The 24845-nt window shown below is 47.3% G+C and overlaps 1 protein-coding gene and 1 long non-coding RNA gene across 2 annotated transcripts in view; one reads left to right on the top strand and one right to left on the bottom strand.

Annotated features, from left to right (window-relative positions):
* Positions 1-22691, top strand: part of LOC114583656 (uncharacterized) — a 64697-nt gene extending 42006 nt beyond the window's left edge. Inside the window, exon 3 of the long non-coding RNA XR_003703562.2 lies at positions 21312-22691. This is a non-coding gene — a long non-coding RNA (uncharacterized LOC114583656). The remainder of the gene's footprint in view (positions 1-21311) is intronic.
* On the bottom strand, positions 12952-16093 carry FZD2 (frizzled class receptor 2). Its single transcript, XM_028704966.2, has one exon. It carries the CDS (start codon positions 15697-15699, stop codon positions 14011-14013), a length of 1689 nt encoding a protein of 562 aa, XP_028560799.2. The 5' UTR covers positions 15700-16093; the 3' UTR covers positions 12952-14010.
* Positions 22692-24845: the final 2154 nt, after the last annotated feature.

The following is a 24845-nucleotide window of genomic DNA, read 5'->3' as shown; positions in this document are numbered from 1 at the left end:
GGGGGTGGGTGGCAGTTAGGCTGGGCCCTTTAATTGACTTCTCCCAGAACTGAGCCAAACTGAGCCAGCTGAAACAACAGAGCAGGGGTAATTAATTCAGATCAAAGCAAAGCCACCTTGCCTCCGTCTGGCAAAGAAGAGGCAGGCAGGCATTTGTGCCTGGCTGCTTGCCCTCTTTTTTGACTTGCCCCTCTGGGGAAAAAATTAAAGCCACACATCAAAGCCCTACACCCATGGTGTGCCTCCCTGCCACCGCTGGATCAAGGCCTTTCTAGGTAAGCATGTAGGACTTCACCTCAACTCAGGGCTTGGTGTGTGGCTAGGGGCTGCCAACAGTACGGGCTAACAGATCACCCTGGTAGATGACTGGATAAGCACCAATAAACTGTGCTTGGAATCTGGAAGGTGGAGGCTCCTTGGGTCGGTGGTTCCCATTGCTGGAAGATGGGAAAGTTACCTGTCACACTCCCTCTGAAGGAGCAGATGAGGAGCTTGGGACTACTCTTGGATGCATCTCTGTCACAGAGGCCCAAGTGCCCTCTGTGGTTTGGTCAGCTACAGCCATTCCTAGACAGGCAAAGCCTGACCACTGCAGTCCATGCATTTGTAACCTCAAGGCTGGATTACTGCAATGTGCTCTGTGGGGGGCTGCCCTTGAGCCTGATTCAGAAGCTCCATCTGGTACAAAATGTGGGGGCCAGATTGTTGATGGGGGCACAAATCTGCACACATGACACCATTGTTAAAATAGCCACACTGGCTGCCCAACTACTACCAAGCAAGATTCAAGTATTTCTAAAGCCCTTAGGTCCAGGGCACCATAGGGATCACCTAACCCTTATATTTTGACTCAGTCACTGAGATCGTCTTCATAATCGTTGTTGGTTGTCTACCGAGTTCGCAAGGCTCATCTGACAGCAACAAGAAACTGAGCCTTTAGTGTCATCGGTCCAGTCCTGTGGAATGCTCTGCCAATGGAGATTCAGTCGGTGCCTTCAGTTTCAATCTTTAAATGCCTGCTGAAAACTCTTCTGTTCCGCCAAGCTTATGCAGGCAATTAAGAAAATGCATTCCTGTAGAAGTTAGCTGATTTCTGTTTTTACATTGATACACAGTTTTTATTGTATGATTGTTGTAAATCACTTTGATTTTTTTAAATGAATGGCAGTATACAAATACTTATATACCGCAAATAAAAATTACTTGCACCAGGAGATAGATGGGAAGGTGTGCACCTCTGCTGTTTGTTTTGGACTTCTTACAGCTTTTGATGCTGTGGTATCCTTCTGGGCCGCCTGGCAGGCTTGAGTTTTGGGGGGCTACCAGTTTGTGGTGGCTACAATCCTTCCTAAAGTGCAAATCTCTGAAGGTGGTGCTGGGGGACTCTGCTCTAGTCTAGCCCATGGCCTTTGACACATACATCTCCAGAAGACTCCATCCTGTCCCCATCACTTGTTGAAATCTACATGAAACTTCCAGTTGAGGTCATATGGAGATCTGGGCTGTGTTGCCATCAACATAGGAGTCGCACCCAACACTAGAGCTCTTGCATGATCTAATCTGGCATGGGGTGGGATGAGACAGTGGAAGTTATGAACTGGTGCCTGGAGGCCATTTTGAAACGGAAGAGGTTGAACTAAGTGAAACGTAACTTGGATGTGATGAAGGCAGCTGTTGTTTTGGTGGTTCAGAGGAACTGGGGAAGATATCCAACCTGTTCTGAATGGGTCTGCCCTTCCCTTGAAGAAACAGCCTCACAGTTTAGGGGTACTCCATCCTTGATTATGGATGTGTAGGTGGCAGTGGTGACCAGGAGCAACTTCTGTCCCCATTCAGCCATGAAAATCCCTGGGTGAACTAACCCAAACCTAGCCCCTTCCTTTGATGGTGAGAATAACATAGGGAACATCATGTTTGCCACCTTGAGCTCCTGGGACAAAAGGTGGGATATAAATGTAATAAATAATACTAACTCCCGTCGTCCCATAAAGGTAAAGGTAAAGGGACCCCTGACCATTAGGTCCAGTCGTGGCCGACTCTGGGGTTACAGCACTCATCTCTCTTTATTGGCCGAGGGAGCTGGCATACAGCTTCCGGGTCATGTGGCCAGCATGACTAAGTCACTTCTGGCGAACCAGAGCAGCGCACGGAAACGCTGTTTACCTTCCCACCACAGCGGTACCTATTTATCTACTTGCACTTTGACGTCCTTTCGAACTGCTAGGTTGGCAGGAGCAGGGACCGAGCAACGGGACCTCACTCCGTTGCAGGGATTCGAACTGCCAACCTTCTGATAGATTACTGTAATTCACTCTACACTGGGGCATGAAGACAGTATAGAAACTTCTGCTGAATAGGGATGGTTAATTTGCGGCCTTCCAGGTGTTGCTGAGCTACAACTCCCAACAGCCTGAGCCAGTATGACCAACTGTCAGGAGTGCTGGAAGCTGTAGTTGAACAACATTTGGGGGGGCACAGATTAGCCCCCTTGTCTAGAATGTGGCAGTTAGACTTGTGCCTGGAACCAACAGGATATATCATATTATTCCAGTTCTGCGCTGATTCAGTCAGAGGGTTGGGCCAGATGATCCTCAGGGTGCCTTCCATTCTATGATTCTATCTTCTGAGGTAGTTCCTTGTGGCTTTGACTTCAGGAAAATCCCCCAAAGGTTTAAGAGAGCCCTCAGTTTCCTAAGGGGTCATCCATGGCAGGGGGGTGTGGGGAAGTTTGATGCTGCCAGACCAAACTCTCTATTTGCAATCATTCCACTTGTATTTCTATGCTAAAGGAAAGTCATTAAGATATTGCTCATTGTAATGCTTTGAGGATAAATTGTGACTTAGGGTCTTTATTATTCATACATGTGTATGTCCCCTGGTTAGCTTTTGAGACTAATTTGAATGATTCAGCAGCTCAGGCCTAGCAAAGTTTACCAGAAATGGTGTCTTGCAAGTGCTGTAGTTATGGGCTAGCCAGGTTGTTTCCCTCGGGTGAAGTCCCCAGAGGGGCGCCATTGAGCCTCCCAGCCTCTGTGTTTGTCTTTGTGTACGTAAATGCGCATGGGAGGGGGTGTGCCAAACTGGGTCTCTGACCCAAGTGAAATAAAGCCTAGTTTTGCCCCTGGATTTCATAAAGCATATTTTTATCCAGGAGGATCCCCACTTACACGGGGGTTCCTGCACAAGTTGGTTCCATCTCTTTCTGTCCCTATTTTGCCCCCACCCCATTTTGGTGCCGAAAATGGCACACATGTCAGCAGTCATAAATGTGCTGATCATGCACCTGGGGAGGTGCCTGTATACTTGCAGAGAAGCTACCTGGCAAAATGTTTGACTTTGTTCAGCTAAGCTCAGCATTTGCGAAGTCGGTTTGTTATAACATTGCTTACAAATTTCATTGAAACTGAATCTGACAAAACCCAAGTGAATTAGAAAGATTGAATGGCAAAGCAGAGGAGAGAGAGGTCCCTTTGCTAACTGTCTCCCCCTTGAAGCAAGGGCAGTTGTCCTGTCTGTTTTTTTTCTAGCCTGTGGTACACTATTATTGTTGATCTCCTGTTTTCTGGGTTCACAATGCCAAGAATCCCAGCTTTTTAAAAATACAAAATTTCTGTCTTTTGTGATTTGCAGACCATACAAAATGTCACAAGGGACTGGGAACATAGGGAGCAAAGACCAAGCATTTCAGTACTGAACTGCCACAATTTCTAACACTGCTGAAAGATTACACATAGCCTCCATCTTATGTGATATTTCTGAAATGGTTCTTGGTGTAGGACTGTTCACCTTTGCTGATGAGTCTTTGACATTTAATTGTGTTGTCCTGAGCAATATGGCTAGGAATGAGATTAATGAAATGGACTCTGCAGAAAAAAACGACATTTAGAGCAACCCAGAACACTTTACAAAACCTCTGCAGAACAGTGTTTTCAAGCGCTACTATCAGAGCTGCTTGCAAAAGCTCAGTTACTCTGCATATAAATCCCTAGGAATATGATATAATTGGCAAGTGGTCCATTGCTGGCTTAAAATACAATTCTGTACAAGAGGTGAGGTTGAAGTGATCAAGCTAAGATTTATAAGAGGGTAACAGTAACAGTAAGGACACGGGTGGCACTGTAGGGACACAGGTGGCGCTGTGGTCTAAACCACAGAGCCTAGGGCTTGCCGATCAGAAGGTTGGCGGTTCGAATCCCCGCAACGGGGTGAGCTCCCATTGCTCGGTCCCTGCTCCTGCCAACCTAGCAGTTCGAAAGGACGTCAAAGTGCGAGTAGATAAATAGGTACCACTCCAGCGGGAAGGTAAACAGCGTTTCCGTGCATTGCTCTGGTTCGCCAGAAGCGGCTTAGTCATGTTGGCCACATGACCCGGAAGCTGTCCGCAGACAAACGCTGGGTCCCTTGGCCTATAGAGCGAGATGAGCGTACAACCCCAGAGTCATCCGCGACTGGACCTAACGGTCAGGAGTCCCTTTACCTTTACCTAACAGTAACAGTAAGGACGCGGGTGGTGCTGTGGTCTAAACCAGTGTTTCCCAACCTTGGGCCTCCAGCTGTTTTTGGACTACAACTCCCATCATCCCTAGCTAGCAAGACCAGTGGTCAGGGATGATGGGAATTGTAGTTCAAAAACAGCTGGAGGCCCAAGGTTGGGAAACACTGGTCTAAACCACAGAGCCTAGGACTTGCTGATCAGAAGGTCGGCGGTTCGAATCCCTGCGACGGGGTGAGCTCCCGTTGCTCGGTCCCTGCTCCTGCCAACCTAGCAGTTCGAAAGCATGTTAAAGTGCAAGTAGATAAATAGGCACTGCTCCAGCAGGAAGGTAAACGGCGTTTCAGTGTGCTGCTCTGGTTTGCCAGAAATGGCTTATTCATGCTTGCCACATGACCCGGAAGCTGTCCGCGGACAAACGCTGGCTCCCTTGAGTGAGATGAGTGCGCAACCCTAGAGTCGTCCGCGACTGGACCTAATGGTCAGGGGTACCTTTACCTTTACCAGTAATCTAGGTAAGATAACAATGTACAAGTCGACAAAAACCTGCTGCTTAGATGTAAAACATTGCAGTGGAAAGTACTGGGTGATCTTCTTGCTATGCCAGGCAGCCACCATGCCATGACATCACTCTTAATCCAATGCACACAATGCGCTCCACACAACACCCAAGGAGGAAGCCAAAATGAAACTACTGTTCCATCTCCTGCAAAAGTCTCCGTGTCATAGTAGTTGAAGGGCTATATGAAGAACTTGGAGGCGTCCTTGGAGCCCTGTAGTAAGAACAATGCCTCTATGCAGACAAACTCCACAGCACTGCCCACAAAACATGTGTATTACCGCCTTTGTGTGTTTTGGGGCCAGCATTTTGCAGGAGAGTGGGGGTGGAGGCTGCAAGGAAGCCACTACTTGCATAAGAAGAACGGTAGCTACAAAAGCAAGCTCAGGGGGTAGCTCAGTGGGAAAGTCAAAGGGTAGATGAAACAGGAGATGCACTCCTGGAGAGATCTGAATGTGACCTTTGCAAAGCCAAGAGTCCCTTTTGAGGGGTTAAGCTGGTAACAATAACTTCAGAAGGCAAAAAGGAGCATATTTGTGGCCCATGAACTTGAGTTAAAGGGAGTGGCCTGTCCTGCCCCCAGGATGCCTTTCAGCTTCCTTCATCCCATCAGGTTGTGCTGTCCCATCCTCATTCAGGAAAATTGCCAGTATCTGCTGGTTATTTTCCTGACACAATATTGCCTGTGATCACTCAAGTCAACAGCAACCCCTGTTTTGTATGGTACATATTTATCTGTGTCCTCTCCTTAAGGGGGTTACTTACTGCTACCATGAGTGGAGTAATGGAGGGTGGATAAAACAGTACATGCCATTTCCCTGTAGGGAATGGGAGACACTCTGTGGGCCTGGGTGTTTTCCACCCCCTTTTTTTTTTTTGAAGATTTGGAGGTGTTGGGGAAAGGGATGGAAGCTTTGAAGTGTGGTCTTCCCTCCCTTTCTTTCCAACAGCCTTGCAGCTCCAGTTGTAGCTGCAGAGTTGTGATGCCTGTTGGGCATCCAAAGTCCTGAGGTAGAGTACCTGAAAGGTTGCTGAGAAGACAAGTGTTGGCAATGATTTCATTGTGAACCTTGGGACTTTTGTGCAGTGTGCCCTCTCAGCGGTGAACTCCCTGCCAAGTTACCACCTGTTGTGCGCTGAAGTTCATAAGCAAGAGAATAGATCAAAATGGCAATGGTGTTCCTTGGCTATGTCTCATATCATGTTGTTCATGTGCTGTGATTGGCTGAAGGGTTAGAATCCAGGCCTCCAGTACGGCTGTGAGGGTAGAGTCCAGTCGTCTGAGGTTCCCTGTGGCAGATGTAAACATTATCCTTGCCTATTCATTAAGATCAAGTAGTGGAGCCCTTCACTGTGTCTCATCTATGGTCAGCACAAGTTTGGTTGGGACAAGGGCTAGGGCTTTCTCGGTGTTGGCACCAGAGTTGGCCTCCTTTCTGGTTGCCTTCCATCAGTTGTGAATATATTTTCATTTTAGCAGGCTTTTCATTTGTCATATTAAAGTACTTTTACTGAAGGACATGTTTCATCTGCCAACCCCAGGCCAGCTCTGTTATAATTGTTGCTGTATTTTATTATTGTGATTTGAACTATTGTGAGATGTCTTGAGTAATACATATGGATTAGAAAGCCATGGTCATTAATCTTATAATCAATAAATAATTACATACCAGGTAGGACCAGCCTGTGAGCCCAGAATTCTGACTAGGCTTCCTTCCTTCCTTCCTTCCTTCCTTCCTTCCTTCCTTCCTTCCTTCCTTCCTTCCCTCCCTCCCTCCCAATATTCCCTCTCAATCTTCCCAGTTTTCCTCCTTGTTTTGGCAGATATTAATTCATTTCTAAAAATTATATACCACTTAATATAAGAATAAATATCCTAAGTAGTTTAGGGTTTAAAACATGAACCATAAAAAATTAAATCCGACTCAGAACCTAAAAGACAGCTAGTGCAGATCTTCCAACATCTGTGTAGAGTTATGTGCAAAGCTGAGGGCCCCAGTAAGCAGCTGCATGCTGCACTATCTGCATCTTCCAAACGAGGCGTGACAGTAGCCCCACGAACAGCACATTATAGTAATCTAGAACCATTATTTTACTAGTGCAGGGTTATTGCTGGACCCATGTTAATTCCAGCCACTCCCAGCAAAGGCTTTTAGGAATCATCCAATTCCAACCTGTAAATGTAACTTGAGGATAGGACAGGAATTGCCCACGTTAATTTGTCAACACACCTTTCCCAAACAAACGCAGGCATTAAAATGCCCCATGTAGCTTTCTTGTCTTAACTTTTTGAAGGGATGGGGCTTTGGGGATCAAAGGAGCTTATAAGTGCTGAAGAAAACTACACCGGAAGTCAGTTTCTATAGAAGAAGCATGGATGCTTTTACCTTCCTTTAAGCTTGGGTTGGTGGGGACCTGGGTGGTGGTGGTAGAAGGTAGACCAAGATCTACTAATAATTATAGGGATGTGATGGTGGTGAGCTCCCGTCACTCTGTCCCAGCTTCTGGCAGCCTAGCAGTTCAAAAGCACACCAGTAGAGATAGGTACCATGGCGGCGAGAAGCTAAGCGGCGTTTCTGTGTGCTCTGGCTTCTGTCATGGTGTCCCGTTGCGCCAGAAGCGGTTTAGTCCTGCTGGCCACATGACCCGGAAAGCTGTCTGTGGACAAATGCCGGCTCCCTCAGCCTGAAGCGAGATGAGCTCCACACCCCAGTCACTTTTGACTGGACTTAACCGTCCAGGGGTCCTTTACCTTTACCTTGCCTTACTAGTAATTATACTGCTTAAATGAAGAGAGTAGGACAGGGAGGGATAGATTGGGAAAAAGTAATCAGGGAAGTTTGGATGTGCACAGAAAATAGCAGATTTTTGTGTGAAAGAACTATGAGCTCGGTTTCAATTAGGTACTCAGAATAAACCCTCGGACAGATAATTATTCAATTCTATGTCTTTTGCACCCAACTTGGTGGATCTTGGCATTCTAGTAAAAAATCCCAAGTAGATTCTGCAAGCCTGAGATCTTCCTATCCCTCCTTTGCAATCCTAGATTTGGAGACTGGTTATGGTTACTCAGTGTTGTGAGTGAGAAGGTGCTCTTCTTTAGGTGAGAAGGAAGTAACATTCAGCCTTCAATTGAAACACATCTGTTCCTCTCCAGGGCCAAGCTCTGAACAGGTTTGAAACTGAAACCAGCTGCTTGCATGATGCTGTTTCTGTCCTGTCCTCTGCCCTGCCCCCTGCTGTGATGCCACCAGGAAACCCCCCCCTACCCAACTCCCTCAAGCAGTTTCGCACATGTAAAAATAAGTTTCTTTGTTGTCATTGCATAATTAAGGCAATGAATGCTCACACAAGCCTACACACATGAATATTCATGTGATTTTTTTTTAAAAAAATTAAAGTATGGACATGCCAACTGAAGCATAGGGGAAAGGGCCAAATCTGACACTGAGCCAATTCACTGCTATGCATATTGGTGATTTCCATTGAAACCCAGGTACAGCGACATTCTCTTGAGTTACCTTTTTATGTTATGCCTGTCTTCATCCCATATTACTTATTTGTTAAATGTATATTGCACCCTTCCTTCCAAAGCTGGCCAGGATGGCAAACATCAAGCGATAAAACAATGAGAATGTATTAAAGAACATTTTCAAGAACGATTCCAATGTACTTGCAGACGGGGAAATATATTGGTTTAAAAGGCTTGTTGTTCAAAGAGGAAAGTTTTTAAGTAGGCACCTAATAGACCACAACATTAAAGGACCTCCTGATAAGGTGGTATCTGCAGGAGGCCCTCACTGGCAGCGATCGATTGGCTGTATAAAGGGTTTGGGCGTTTGAGGGATTAAGATACATTCCATGGTGGAACCCCAGCACTGAAGACTGATCAAAGGGCTTCACCCCTGGATCAAGACTCTATAGGAGAAATTTAGTGCGGCTTGCTGTTAGTTGCAGTGAGTCACATTCTGGACGGTACTAGGATTTTTGGGAAATGGGATTTGTCTCTCCCCCCTCCCTCTGTTAGTTCCCTGCCTGAGTTTTTTTGGCAAAACTGCACAGTACCCTATAAAGAGCCTCATAAGGGTCTGCATGCAGAGGAGGCTTTGCAGGATAAAGGCATTGCAGAGGATATGGAGGCACATTTAAGGCACGACAACTGCTCCAATAACCAGAAAGCCCATCTTGATGGGAGTTGGAACAGAAGCCTGGCTGGGAATCCAGTTGCTCGCCAACCCCTCCTTCGTGTTCTTTCGTTAAACAGCTCTGGTTGACTCTTTGCAACTGTGAGTCATTTAAAGAAGGGCTTTTTTGTCTGCACGACTGGACAGCCTTCCCGTCTGCTGCAAAGGAATTTCATATTCCACCGCCCCCCCCCTCTTCCAAATAGCTCCAGGTCTGTAGCAGTTTATTGCACAAACAGCCCCACACTCTTGTCTTACATTGGGGGGGGGGGGTGGAGGAAGAGAGAAGAGAGGAATCCACCCAGTGCAGATCAAACCTCTCCCCTTTTCTCCCTTCCCCCTGGCAGCTGGGATTCTTAATGTGTTAAGCAGGCTGCTGCTCTGCTGAGGGACAAATCTCCATTTCAAAGCCCGTGTGTCAACTTTAAGTGGGAACACACAAATGTCCTGTGCAACTCCTTTTGGGGGCATGGGAGGGAGTGATCATTCCACAGAGAGAGAGAGACAGAGAGAGAATGTGAAATGGGTTTTTTAAGCAAGGTGGGGAATCTGGCAAAGGCTATGCCCTTTCTGAGTGTAGGGTAGCAAACTTTTATTTCCAACAGATTCAGCACCCCCAAATTGGAATTGCAAGCAAAAAATGGTTAGGGTGAGCAAGGAGAGGTTGGGAGAGGGTTTCTGCTGAGCTCCAAGTTATGTATGCACTTAGCAAGGGGCCAGGGGAAAAGGGGAAGAGGTGGGAGAAAAGAAAAGTTTTCAGGCCTTTTGTTAAAACACACACACATACACACAGAGGCACCCGCCTGATATAAACTGTCTTGACATTAGATGGTCTTGTTTTTCTAGGCTTACAAAACCAGAAGGATTAAATTAAGAGCAAAATGGGGAGAGGGGGAGAGAGTTAAACTCCTGGCCTCGGCATTCCTTGGCAGAGCAAGGCCGCTCTCCACTCCCTGCCTCGGGTCCACGTTGCACGTCGTTCTGTCCACAGAGCTCGGAAAGAGGGGTGCAAAAAGTTTGGGTGTAGTCCCTTCTTGTGTGGGGCGAGCGGCTGAGGTACCTTTGCCAAAAGAGAGGAAGCTAATGAGATCCATCTGTCGGTGCTTTTGCAAGATTCATAAGACAGGTCTGAGAGTTGGAGCGGGGTGGGGGGGGCGGGGAGGGAGAGAATGCTGGAATATGAGCCATACAGAAAAACTTTCGGCAAATGCGATTCTTACCAAACAAAACAAAAACAAAACAGAAAAGAGGCCCTGGCAGCAGAACTAAGGGCTCAGTCCCATGGGGTAGCAGTTGGTGATGACGCTGTGGCCGACTCGAGAGCTGTGCTCTTGTGTCACTGAAGTCACCTGGAAAGGAAGGAGGAATTCCAAAACTGGGTCACATAAATAAAGTGGCGGCAAGGGGGTGTGTGGCAGAGAGAGAAAGTTCACACACTTCTTCTGTTCAAGAAAAGAGAAAAGTTTAAAAGGCCATTTGTCGCCGAAAGCTCTAAGTCCATTTCCCCCCCTCTTGTCAATTTCAGAGTCAGTAGAAAGAACTCCATTTCTCTTTCTCTCTCTCCTTTTTTTTTTTTTAAACTTCCCAAATCACCAGTTGTCGTGGAAAAAAATAATCCAGTGGGAGTAGCAAAAGAGCCACTCTTAAGTGGCGACAAGGGGGTGGTAGCGGGGCTGGCATGCTCCCTGGCAGGCTGCATTCAAACACCAAGAGGAAAATCCCATTCAACTTCTTTTTTTAAATTAGACCAGATGGAATTTGCTCCTCCTCTATCTAGCTGGATTGCTTTGATACTGGACACATGTTTGCAGCCTTCCAAACGTCCATCTGGTTTGCTTTAGTGGCCCTCTGACTTTTGGCTTTAAACCACACTCGCTTCTCTGATGGAAGAGGATGCGTGTGTCTGGGGTGGGTGGGTGCGTTCTGGAGGCTCTCTTTTCCGCCCTCATTCTGTTAAGGAGGCTTAAAATGTGGAATGCAAAGTTGTACACTCTTTCTCTTTCTTTCCCACCCCATTCCTTGCTGCAATGCTATACAACTCTCTCTCTCTCTGCCCCCCCCCATCTTTTTTGGGAAACACACCAGTCCCATAATCTGCAGGACCAGTAAGTTGCTTCCTCCAGAAACATTTTGGTGCAAAAGAAAATGCAAAACTATTTATTTCTATCCTTTACCTTTTAAAAAGCCAACTAAGTGACACAAGGAGACAGCAACAACACGAGTCCTCTTTCAAGAGCCACAATTCTACCACAAAAAGCTGGAAAAGGATTTGGGTGGGGATGATGTATGTGCTTCCTCCTGCCACCGAGAAATTAAACTGAATTGAAGGTGGGAAGATTTATTTCATGCCCCCCCCCCACTTTTCTGAATATACGTGCTAGTGACAGTGGGATTCTCCCCGCTTCCAAGTTTTACCCTTTAGTGTACTGCTTCTGCTTTAAAGAGATATATTACTAGAGGTGTTATCATCTCACAAGCATGGGTGGAATTTTCTAGCTGATTTCTGGTTAGGATCAGAGTGACTTCTGTAAAGCCTTTTTAGGAGCTTACTTTAAATACAAAAATGACCTTTTGTGTATATGTGTGTAGCTAGGACTGAATTTTGATTATTGCCAAATCATCAGAATTCCATTTAGAAATTTAAAAGAGGGATAATGGTTGGCGGGAGGCAAAGACATTTAAGTAATTCATTAGAAGCTTTAAAAAAAGACGTTAACTGTTTTTAAAATGCAGGAATTATTTTTCCGCTTGAGAGAACTGAAATTTAGGCTGCAGTTTACTTCGGTGCAAGAACCACTGAACTTAGTGGGACTTATTTCTGAGCAAAAAGCTCAAAAGATTGGGCTGCTGTTATATGTATGTTTTCACTGTTATGACAAAGGGCACCGGAACCCCTAATAGATTTACTTGGAGCGGGAAAGAGAACAATGAGGTGGCAATTAAATCTTTCAAGAGGTTACATAACATTCAGCAAAATGCATGTGTAGGCAATTGTCACATATGATTATCTGCACATGGTCATCCTTTTTTTCTAGAAAGTGCTGTTTGATTATGAATTCTAACACGTGCATCAACGCACATAGATTTCAGTGGAAGCCTTGGGCTGTGGTCTCACAAACATTTTTGGAAATCCATTCTATCAAAAAAATCAGCAGAACTTACTTCCAAACAAATTAGTTAATGCCGTGAATGCTACAACATTTCCACCAGACACACCACTCTTTTACTGAACAAAAAACACAAACCTGATACTTCCTCATGAAGTCACTTAAGAACCTATCCAAATATTTTTGAATTTTTTTGAGTGCTGGCAAGGGAGGTGGGGAAGGAGTAATAGCATACCCCCACCCCCACCCCCAAAAAAGACAAAAAATTGAGTCAAAATATAAATTTCTCTCTCTGCCGAATTTCTGGTAACGTAGGGTACCAGTTCTCAAAAGTTAAATAAATGCCTTGTCAATATATATATATTGGGGGGGTTCTCCTTGAAAACTTTATAAAATGTCATCAAGCACTTTCCAGTGTCCCTTTCTAAAAAGGTTCTTTCTTTAAGGAAAAAAAAACAGATCCATCCCTTTGGCAAGCAGGCATTGTGTGCTGGTCTGTGAAGTATGCATTGCAGCATTTAACTGCTTTATAGAATTTGACTGAGGGACATCTCGCCAACAGATTGCTTTTGAAGCTGCTGCTGTTTCTGAAAAAAACTCAAAACTGAATTTGCAAAGAACAAGTCTGTTTAATACAGGAAATGTAGTTTTTAAAAAGACACCTTTTGTACAAAACATCTAAAAGGGGGGGGGGAATAGAAATGTACAAATGCAACAGAAAAAAGAACTCTGCAGCTTAAGGCAGGAGGGAGAGGGGAACCCTTTTCTTGCAGCAGATTTCTTTCTTTAGCAGAAATCACCATACGGAGATCCGCACAGCCAGGGCCCAATTTTCAGCAAAGGACTCACATCCCACCCCCACCGGCACTGTGTTTTCATAGATGCAGAAAGTTACTTGCAAACCTTCAGAAGCGGAGAGGAAAAAATGAGAGAGATGGGAGAAGTCTTCCTGGAACCTTACCAAAAAAACTGTAGTCTCCAAAGGGGAGTTGGTGGGCGATGTGTTTTTGCAGGGGGTGGGGGAGCAATTCCAAGCCTGGCTCTTCAGAAAAGTTTAAGCGAGAATGTCCTATTAAGGGGCCAACCCAAACAGCAGGCAGTCCTCGTGGCTCCATGGAGAGGGAGGGGTGATGATGGTATGGCAAAGGGAGAAAATATATATAGTACCCAAAGAAAGGGGGGGGGAGAAGAATATGGGTGACCATTTCCTTTCTTTGACCCTCTCCCTATGTTTCTGGGTCCTTGCTGGCATTCTCTCTCGCTCTTTTTTTTAAATAGAAATATATAATTAAATTTACAAATGCTATTTACAATTTTAATTACAAATGACACCCTTTAATAGTTAATAAAAACCTAAAGCAAAAAAAAAAGTTTTAATTAAAAGGAGACAGTTTTAAATACTTCGGTCTCTCTCCCTCGTTCTTTTCCTCCCGTGCCTCCGTGTTTTCTCTCGAGATTGTCAAAAGGAAGGTCTCGGCTCTGTGCAACAGGACTTCCCAAATTCCAGAGAGAGGCTCCCCCTCCCTGCAAAAACAAAACAAAACCCCATACCCCCCACAGAGCACATCCGGGGTGGGGGCCCTCTGTTTTTTTTCACAATTGTTTCAAAGTTTGGGGCCGGCAAACCAAGTCTCTCTCTCCTTCCCCCAGCTCTCGATATCCCCCTTTTCAAACGGTCGTCTCCCCGTGTTTGCTGTTAGTTAGCCTAGTATAGAATTTCCTCCAGGAGTGCAGGGTTTTGCCCGACCAGATCCAGAACCCCGAGGTGATGCCCACGATGAGCGTCATGAGATACTTGATCATGTAGACGGTGAAGTCGGGGTTCATCCGCGGGGTGTACTGGAGCGGGCAGGGGATGGCCAGGCTCTTGCAGTTCTGGCTAATCCAGCTGCGCTCCCAGTGCTCGCGGAAGGCCTGCTCGTAGAAGTAGCAAGCGATGACGATGGTGGCCGGGACGGTGTAGAGCACGCTGAAGACGCCGATGCGCACCATCAGGCGCTCCAGCTTCTCCGTCTTGGTGCCTCCGTGCTTCATGATGGTCCGGATGCGGAAGAGGGAGACGAAGCCCGCCAGCAGGAAGGAGGTGCCGATGAAGAGGTAGACGAAGAGCGGCGCCAGCACGAAGCCGCGCAGGGGGTCGATGTTGTTGAGGCCCACGAAGCAGACGCCGCTGAGCAGGTCCCCGTCAATCTGCCCCATGGCCAGGATGGTGATGGTCTTGACGGCCGGCACGGCCCAGGCGGCCAAGTGGAAGTACTGTGAGTTGGCCTCGATGGCCTCGTGGCCCCACTTCATGCCGGCCGCCAGGAACCAGGTGAGCGAGAGGATGACCCACCAGATGGAGCTGGCCATGCTGAAGAAGTAGAGCATCATGAAGAGGATGGTGCAGCCTTCCTTCTTGGTGCCCTGCACCACCGTGCGGTAGCCGTCGTCCTGGAAGCGCTCGTTGCACACCACCCGCTCCTCCAGCACGAAGCCGGCGATGTACGCCACGGACACCATGGTGTAGCAGCCCGAGAGGAAGATGATGGGCCTCTCCGGGTAGCGGAAGCGCTGCATGTCCACCAGGTAGGTGGTGACGGTGAAGAAGGTGGAGGCGCAGCACAGCACCGACCAGATGAGGATCCAGATGCGGGCAAAGCGGATCTCCTCCTGGTTGAAGAACATGTGCCCGTCGGGCTTGGCCGGCTCGCAGGGCGCAGCACAGTCCTTCTCGCCCAGGAACTTGTAGTTGAGGTAGCTGGGCACCTTGAGCACGCGGGGGCAGTGGAAGGGGTGCTCCAGGGTGGCGTAGCGGGGGTGGCCCACCGTGCCTTGACCGGCGATGGGGGTGGCGCTGGTGAGCAGCGCGGGCGAGCCGCCTTCCTCCGAGTGGTTTTGCCCCACGCAGATCTGCTCCGCGCCGTGGCGGGGGAAGTTCTCGCAGCGCAGCCGCTCGGGCCACTGGAAGCCGAACTTGTTCATGAGCGCCTCGCAGCCCTGGCGCGCCCGCTCGCAGATGGAGCGGCAGGGCGGGATGGCCTGCTCCAGGACGGTGCAGACGGGCGCGTACATGGAGCACAGGAAGAACTTGAGCTCCGGCGAGCACTGCACTTTCACCAGCGGGTAGAACTGGTGCACCTCCAAACCAGCGTCCTCTTGGCTCGTGTGCCCCAGCAAGTTGGGCATGATCGTCTGGTTGTAGGCAATGTCGGTGCACAGAGGGATGGAGATCGGCTGGCAGAAGCCGTGGTCGGGGATCGAAATGCCCTTCTCCCCATGGAACTGGGCCCGGCAGGAGCCCAGCAGCAGCAGCAGCAACAGCGGCGGCGGCGGCGGCGCCAGGCAGCGAGCCAAGGACGCGTCGGCAAGGCGCATGGTGGCTCTCTCCCCCCCTCGGTTCTCACCGACACCCGATCGCCTCGTCTCCTCCCCAGGACGAGCTGGGATCTGTCACTCCCTCGGGGGACACAAGTCCTGGCAAAAGTTTCCGAGTTGGTTTTCTGCGGGGGGGGGGTGAAGAGGGGGGATCCGCCTGGGAGATCCAGGGGAGCAACTCCACTCACCCAGCGGGAAACTTCCTTGCTGTGCGTCTCTCCGAGCGCCTTTCGCGTCCCTTTGTGTCTTCGCTCCCCAATTAGTCCGTTTCAAAGGAGGGCCCCCGGGCTGAGCTGCGCTTCGCCCAGCCTTCTCCTCTTTCTCCTCCCAACTTAATCAATTCCAGTCCGGCCCCCTCTCTTCCTTTTCCCCCTTCCCAGCGCCATCAAAGAGACCTTGGCTGCCTAAGCCCCTTCCCAAAATTTCCTCTCGCCCAATCAGATTCAAAATCAGGGACCAGCCCTCCTCCCCCCTCCCTCCCTTCCCAGGATTGGTCAATCGCGGAAGGGGGAAAAAATTAACGAGATCACGAATCAGATGCCAAAAACCTCTCTCTCCTCTCTCCGCCTCCCCCCGCGCCTGCTCAGTCACGAGCCTGTGGCTGCTTTTAAGGAGAAATAATTTACCTTCGATGATGATTATTCACCTCCCGCCACAATTATAATTATTAGCAGGCAGATTATCTTGGTTGTGCGGGCAAGCACAACTACTCGGCCCCCCCTCCCCACTTTCCGATTCTTAATAGGCAAAGTGCAGAGCGCCGCCTCTCCCTTCTCTGCAAACAATTTCCAGTCAAAACACACAGAAAACTGCCGGAGTGAGTTGCATGTTTATCCCCACATCCTGTTGCCTCTTCTTTCTCGCCAACCTCCCTGCCTCCAGTTCCACACATTTCCACACAAGAGATGGAAAAAAAGTTCATGAAAGTCCCTGCTTCCTGGGTACTGTATTTCATTATTAACTTTTTTTAAAAAATGGTTGAGACCACCTCAAGCCAGCCATTTCACCCAGACGTTGTGCCTGGTGTTTGGGAAGTTGGAGGCAATTAATGCTCTTTGCTGGTGCTCAGAGGCAGCCTTGTCTGTATTACAGTGGTACCTCAGGTTACAGACACTTCAGGTTACAGACTCCGCTAACCCAGAAATAGTACCTCAGGTTAAGAACTTTGCTTCAGGATGAGAACAGAAATTGTGCTCTGGTGGCACGGCAGCAGCAGGAGGCCCCATTAGCTAAAGTGATACCTCAGGTTAAGAACAGTTTCAGGTTAAGAACGGACCTCCAGAAGAATTAAGTTCTTAACCCGAGGTACCACTGTATTAGGTTATACATTGTTGCTCTATATATCACTAAGTTGGGAACAAGGTGTGGGAGTGAGCCCTTCAGTTTAGACCTAATGCATGACCTTGTTGGAAAGGAATATTTTCCCAACACAATGTCTGATTGTACTCAGTCTTGGGAGGGAGGTGGGGTTGCCTTCCCTTCTTAGGCTCAGAGCAAAATCTAGAGCAGCAATGGGGTCCCCCGGGTCCTCCAGATGTTGCTTGAGGACAGCTCCCACCAACCCTGATCATTTGTCACATTGGCCAATGGGAGCTGGGGCATCAGCATGCGGAATGCCACCTGTGATTCTAGATAGTGGAAGGTGCCATGTTGCAGCCCCCCCTCCAAAAAAAATTTATATTGAAAAGATCTAGTGGCTGTATTTGGCTCATGTTTATCCTAGTTCAGGGGACCAAAAGACTTCCTCCCTTTCTCCCCAAAGACCTGGGACTTTTGGAAGTTATGATTTTCCTCTATAAGTGTGTGGAGCGATTCACTTGCTCAAATCATCTGATGGCATTTGCTCTGCAGTCCCCATTCTGATGGGCAATTGCTCTCCACTCCTGACACATGAAAGACTGATCTGGTTTTTGTCTGTAGTTTGGTGGGTGAGCCTGCTTTTAAGGCAGAGAACTGAATTTTCTGGCATTGGAAGGGCTCTGAATCTATATAGAAGCTTCCAGACAATCTGTTTATTGACCATTCATAGAATCGTAGAATTGCAGAGTTGGAAGGGACCTCAAGGGTCATCTAGTCCAACCACCTGCAACACAGGAATCATTCATCCTTATTTTTTTGCAGGGAGATTAGATAATATTCGTTATTTAACGGCGATTCATTATGGATCTGTTTGCAGGGGAGGTTAGAGGATGTCATGTCTAACCAAGCATTATCCCACAATTCCAGTACATTTTACCATCACTTCCCTTACTGCAGAAAATCCCAGATCTTTTTGGGAAGAGAGTCTGTTGCACAGGACCTCTCATTCAGTGTAAATGTGCGGTCTGAATTTTCCTGTATGCAATTGAATCCCACCCCAAAATAGTGACACACTGGAAGCACCCCATGAATTCCAAATATTACATTTGCAGAATAGCTGGACAGCAGCCCAATTCATAGCTAAGCTAAAGGACTTAGATGCAAACCAATTTAGCTTTGATGGAAATAAGTTAGATTATAGTCAAGTACTTTGGCTTAATATGGACCCAAAAAGGGAAATGTAGGGCCCCTCCAGATGAACTACTGTATTTGCTTGTACGAAAGCTTACGTGGAAGTTAGATTATATCTGGCCCTCAACAAATGCTTCCAGGGTGTTCCAGCATCTTCTGCATAGCCATTAGTTCATCCCACGCTTTTCAATGCATTTCCCGTTCACCTGTCAAACTGCAAAAGGTCCTTATGTTTTTTACAAGTGGATTTGCTGCACTAGGGCCAGAATGCTTTGTATTCATTTGAAATGCGCAAGCCTACAGTTCTGGTGTGCCACTGAATCCCTCCCACAAAATACTGAAAGCCCCTCCAGACTGGTGTTGTTTTTTTTGAGAGTGCATTCTGCAACATATTAATGACACTATAATAGTGCATTCATGCTGGATATATAATGGACTGTTCACACATTTCCCTTTATGAGCTGTTCTGTGGTGCTTCCGCAATGTTACAGCCTTACTGCCATCTGGAGGGGCATCCTTGTGCGATAAGTGGCACCAAACAACAACACCCCACCCCGGAATATTTGTCGTGTGAAGTTACAGGATTTCAACAGGAAGCTATGGTACATGCACTAATTGGAAATGAAGCAGTATGTCCACCCCAAATCTCCTCTGCATCTGGGAGTTGTAGGCCCGTGAAACGGTGTTCCAGGCATCCATGCAGCGGTCCATGCACATCAGAACACATTTCTGCTCGGAGTTGTTGAGGGATCTTCTAATACACTTCAGGAAACATTTTCCCATCATCCTCTGCAGCAGCTCCTGCGCATTTGCCACAGTAATCCGCACCTTGACCTACTCCATCAGCACCCCAGGGTTCATCAGCCACTAGACGAGAAGTCCCCGTTGTCCGACTCCATGCCCATCACAGGCCTGCCAGCAGGGGCATTGCTAATGAGAAGTTTCAGAGGACCCAAGATGTATGGGGATGAGCAAGCGAGTTACATCTCTGGTCTCCAAAGCACATAGAGAACTGACATAATCTACGGATACAGCTATATAACGGATGATGGCTTAAGATGACACCTTCTGAACCAATTAAGTATAAGTTCTCCCATCCTTGCCGCACTGTGACAGGAAATGGTATGCCTGCTGGTGGCTTCATCATCATCATCTAGATTTCTTAACTGCCTTTCGCCATGAGGTCCCAGTGAGGTCTAAGAACAGTATTAAAAACATTTATCAGTTTTGTCTATGCCGACTCCTTAGAAGGAGAGGAAGTACAACGCCTAATCAATTCATGGAATTTGCTTCTCCAGGATGCTGGGAATAGCTTTTTAGACATCTTGACAGAGGGACTGTGAAAGCCAAGTGGAACCCACAATGGAGAGGAGGATCAACAGCTGTTAAGTCATGATCACTCAGAACAGAATTTTTATGTTCCAAGGCAGTATACCTTTGATTATCAGATCAGATAGGAACATAAGAGTCTGTCTTACACCTTCATCCATCTAACTTAGTCTTATCTACACTGATTGGCATCAGCTCTCCAGAATTCCAGAAAGGAGTCTTCCCCAGCTCTTTTTGTAGCACGTGGGGTTGAACCTGTGCACTGCCATCAAGCGGCAGTCATTCCTTAATAGAAGTAACAGGGAAAGAGCTAGTGTGATGTTGGACTGGGACCCAGAAGATCAGAGTCTAAGTCCCCACCCAGCCATGAAGCTCACAGGGTGACCCTGTCCTGGAGCAGTCACAGTCTCTCAGCCTAGCCTACCTGAGCCTTCTTTTTGTGAACACAAAATGAGGAAAGAGAAGAACTATGTAAACCACCTTGAGCGCCTTAGATGAAAGGGGGAGATAGATGTGTAATAAATAAATGAAAGATAGCATATATTGGCTGAGATGGCGCTTTGGTCTTTTCCAGCAAAGGAATCCTTCTGTTTTCTCTCTCTCTCTCTCTCTCTCTCTCTCTCTCTCTCTCTCTCTCACACACACACACACACACACACACACACACAACCGTAAATCACAGTGTACCGGTATATGTTTGCAGTACTGGTGGGCCAAAAACAGGCAGCGAGGAAAGCAAAGGGAAAGACTTAAGGCTGTGTTTGCATTCCCATTTACTCTGCACCCAGTGTGTTTCCACTGCTGGTTTGGGGAAGCAATGTACGTACGACGGTAGCCGCTATCCATAGTTTATTTTACTGAGCTTTGATGTGTCCCCCCACCCCCCAAACCAGCTTCGATTGGAATTGAGAAGAATAATGACCTAGCTGCCTTCTAAGCTGGCAATGTGTACACAGTGTAAGATGCAACAGTGAGAGCAGCAGCAAAGGGAGACACACCCACACCCCATTCCAAATATGCTGAGAGCACTCACAAGCATTGCACAGCCAGACTGATGGTTACCCAGTGGAGTCCTCTACTCCCTCTTGGGGGAATGCTAAAGTCTACAGAAGGATTCTGTGCAGCTCCCAAATGTATTTTAAAGAGATCGGCTGGTCCAGTAATAATTATATAGAGATTTCCCCCACCCAAAGAGAGAAAGATCCTCTTGAAAGTGTCTCTCCTCCCTCCCCCACCTAAGCTGAAAGCCTCCATCTTTCTGTGAGCTGGGAGACCTCTTAAAGGGACCCCTTTAATAGCTAGGTTGCTCCTTGTTTATAATTGCCCCTTTTCATGAACAAAGAAATGCATTATGGCCCCCTTTTCTTTAATGGCACCTCAAAGCAAGAACATTCTTTAACATGTTGTTGTGAGAGTTTGTTTGGGGAGAGGGAGAAATTTAGGATTGGCAGAGGAGGTCTTAATTATGCAACATGTAGGGGCCATTAACAAGCAGATCTTAAAGCAAAGTTCATTACATTTTAATTGATTATAATTGTATGTTGGGATCCTCCCATACTTATGGGATGTGCTGGGTGGGTGCAAATTTTATTTCTATGTCAGTTCTGGTAGGAAAGGAATGCTGGACTGGGGGAAAACACCATTTATTAAAACAACTGTTTGATACTTAGTTTAAATCCTGCATCAAATGTACATGTTCTTGTATACGTTGGGATGAAGTGACACTGAAAAGGTGTGGAAGTCTTATTTTATTCTACTGAAATGCTTTAACTTTGTTTATTTTCACATTACAGAAAGATGGAATCATCAAGCAAGGCTGGCTGGTCATTAACTACATAATCTCCTTAAATTGTTCCTTAAGATAAACTTAAGACACTGGTTTGGAACCAGAGTCAAGCTGCAGTCCACTTACCCGGGAATTCAAAAGTACTTATTTCTGAGCATCTGTGGTTAGGATTTTACTGCAAATAACTTGAATTTAGGGTGTCATACACCACCACCCCTTCATGGGACAGCAGGGCCATTGCTGCATCCACAGGCCTGGGGGTGGGCAAGACAATGAGAAGGGGCTAAGTCCATAGAGCTGTACTGCTGATAGGCAGATACTCAGACAATAGAAATACAATCGGTAGAGAGGGCTCTGTGTGATGTCATTTCCCCTGCCTCTTCTAGACAGAAAGGAGCATACAGTACTTCCTGTTCCCCTCTCTCTCCCTTTGACCAGTGTTGGATTCAAACATGCCTCCACTTGATCCAACCTTAGGCACATGCCCACACCCTCCCAAGTGTCCCTATTTTCCAGAGACGTCCCTGATTTAGAGAAGCCGTCCTGGTTTCTTATTTGATCCCGGAATGTCCCACTTTTCCTTAGGAAGTCCCAAATTTCATTGGAGAAATGTTGGAGGGTATGGAGTTTTCCAACCCCTGAGCTATCTGAAGGCAACCTGGTACCTCAGGTTACATACGCTTCAGGTTACATACGTTTTAGGTTACAGACTCCGCTAACCCAGAAATAGTACCTCAGGTTAAGAACTTTGCTTCAGGATAAGAACAGAAATTGTGCTCCGGCGGCGTGGCGGCGGCAGGAGGCCCCATTAGCTAAAGTGGTGCTTCAGGTTAAGAACAGTTTCAGGTTAAGAACGGACCTCCAGAACAAATTAAGTACTTAACCTGAGGTACCACTTTATAGGGAAGTTTTTTAAAAAATGTTAAATGTTTTGTTATGTTGTTTTGTTATGTTGGAAGCTGCCCAGAGTGGCTGGGGCAATCCAGTAAGATATGTGGGGTACAAATAGTAAAATTATCATTATGGAATGGGACGTCCCTATTTTCATCAGAGAAATGTTGGAGGGTATGCATGCCTGAAGCTGGTTATACTGTAAATAGAGGTATTTTGCCTGCATAGCTTTTACTGCTGCCATTACTGCGAACCAGTGTACGATTATAAGTAAATTATATTTTTTTAACTTACTTCCCAAGTTGTTCCCTGATTCTTTATTAGGCTGGGTAAGAAGGGGGAAGCCAAGAGTACTTTGTTAAATGGACTTGCTCAAAACAGAGTTTTGCAGCCTGATTCTTAGGCTTTTAATTTTGCTGACAAAGGATGGGATTTTAAAAACTGTTCAGCTCTCACACATGGATACCTGGAGTCAGTGGCGTAGCGTGGGGGGTGCAGGGGGGGTTGGGTGCACCGGGCGCAACATCTGGGGGTTAGGGTTAGGGGGCGCAAATCCACAGGTTAGGGGGCACAAATTACTTGCCTTGCCCCGGGTGCTGACAACCCACGCTACGCCACTGCCTGGAGTGATAAACTGCAATTAAGGTATCCTCTCCTACTCATTAGAACCCATCCAACAGTCATTGCAGTGAAGCTGGTCCCTAAGGATACCATAGCTCATCCTACTGAAAGCCACCAAGAGGTCAAGGAGAATTAAAGAGGGTCACATCCTCGCTGCCCTGCATTCCGACATAGGACAATCAGTGGCCTAGTCATCTACTACCTGACTCAATCTGTACATCACACATAAGAAGAGTCCTGCTGGATCAGGCGAAGGGCCCATCTGGTCCAGCACCCTGTTCTCACAGGGGCCAACCAGATGCCTACGGAAAACAGGCAAGCAGAACATGGGTGCAACAGTGCAATTCACTCACCAGCGATTTCCGGTGACTGGCATTATAAAATACAGTGGTACCTCGGGTTAAGTACCGTATTTTTTGCTCTATAAGACTCACTTTTTCCCTCCTAAAAAGTAAGGGGAGATGTGTGTGCGTCTTATGGAGCGAATGCAGGCTGCGCAGCTATCCCAGAAGCCAGAACAGCAAGAGGGATCGCTGCTTTCACTGCGCAGCGATCCCTCTTGCTGTTCTGGCTTCTGAATATATTTTTTTTCTTGTTTTCCTCCTCCAAAAACTAGGTGCGTCTTGTGGTCTGGTGCGTCTTATAGAGCGAAAAATACGGTGCTTAATTCGTTCTGGAGGTCCATTCTTAACCTGAAACTGTTCTTAACCTGAAGCACCACTTTAGCTAATGGGGCCTCCTCCTGCTGCTGCTGCGCCGCCGGAGCACGATTGCTGTTCTCATCCTGAAGCAAAGTTCTTAACCTGAAGCACTATTTCTGGGTTAGTGGAGTGTGCAACCTGAAGCGTATGTAACCTGAGGTACCACGCTACTGCCTCTGACAGTGGAGGGAGAACACAGCCGTCCTGGCTAGCACCCACGGATAGCCTTAACCTCCACGAATTTGTCTAATCCTCTTTGAAAGCCACCCATGATGGTGGCCATCACTGCCTTGTGGGGAGGCTACCTTTCGTGTGTGTGTGTGTGTGTGTGTGTGTGTGTGTGTGTTCAACTGCCACCACCCAAAAAATACTGTTTTTCCCTCCCCTTCTTGCTGCAAGGAATCTTTTCTCCCCACCCCCACCTTGCGCTTTTGGGGAATGTGGTATGTGTAACAGGACCAAGCCATCTGCCTTCCTGACACGAGGTGGCCTTTCTTTCTGAACAACTGACCCTAACCCTTTCTTCCCTTATCTCTCTCCCCTTCTCCGCTGCCAACTTAACCTCCTCTCTTCCCTCCTCCTCCCCCTCCTGCCATCTCCGCTTACCCTCAGCGTCTTATCTCCTGGCCGTTGTAATTCTTCCTCTGTCATATTTCAAAACCCCTCTTAGCTCTCTCATGCCTGACCCAGGGCCTTTTATCTGGGGCCATTTTTCTCCCCGCAACTTGACCCTTTTTAAAAGCATAAAAAGGAATCCCTTCCCTTTTCTGCTATCTCCCTTCCCTCCCTCAGACATACTTTCCAAGTTTTCTCAGATAGGCAGCTCAGAGCTGGGCTTTCGTCCCTGGAGCAATTGACCCGGGGCCAGAATTCTCCTGGCTCCCTCAGATCCGATTGCCTGCTTTGTTTCAAGCTATTTGGAATCCCCCCCCCCCCATGAAGGCAGGCCAGGGGCTTTTCTGATGCCACATTTGAAGGCATATGATTTGTCTTCATCTATTGGACTGTTGGAAAATGCTTTGCTACTCTTATATGATACCATCACTGGTAAGCATAGCTTGCATGATTCTTTGGATCTTCCGAAATACTACATTTTAAGCTCGGTAAGGCATGTTCATGACTTATTATTTTCCTGGGTTGACATGCCAGTAGTATTTTGCACATGTCCATTATTGCCCACTTTAGGAACATAGGAAGCTGCCTTATGCTGAGCCACGTTTGCTCCATCTAGCTCAATATTAGCAGTAGCCCGGCAGGATTTCATACAGATGCTCTACTCCTGAGCTATGACCCTTCCCCAAACTTTCCTGACAGCATGGGGCTTCCCT

This window comes from Podarcis muralis, chromosome 13, assembly GCF_964188315.1.
Source record: "Podarcis muralis chromosome 13, rPodMur119.hap1.1, whole genome shotgun sequence".
Lineage (NCBI taxonomy): Eukaryota > Metazoa > Chordata > Lepidosauria > Squamata > Lacertidae > Podarcis > Podarcis muralis.
The sequence above is the reverse complement of the archived record's forward strand: the minus strand, read 5'-3'. Positions and strand labels throughout refer to the sequence as shown.

Coding starts and splice junctions, on each gene's coding strand:
- FZD2 (XM_028704966.2), bottom strand. CDS start 15,699: ATGCGCCTTGCCGACGCGTCCTTGGCTCGCTGCCTGGCGCCGCCGCCG.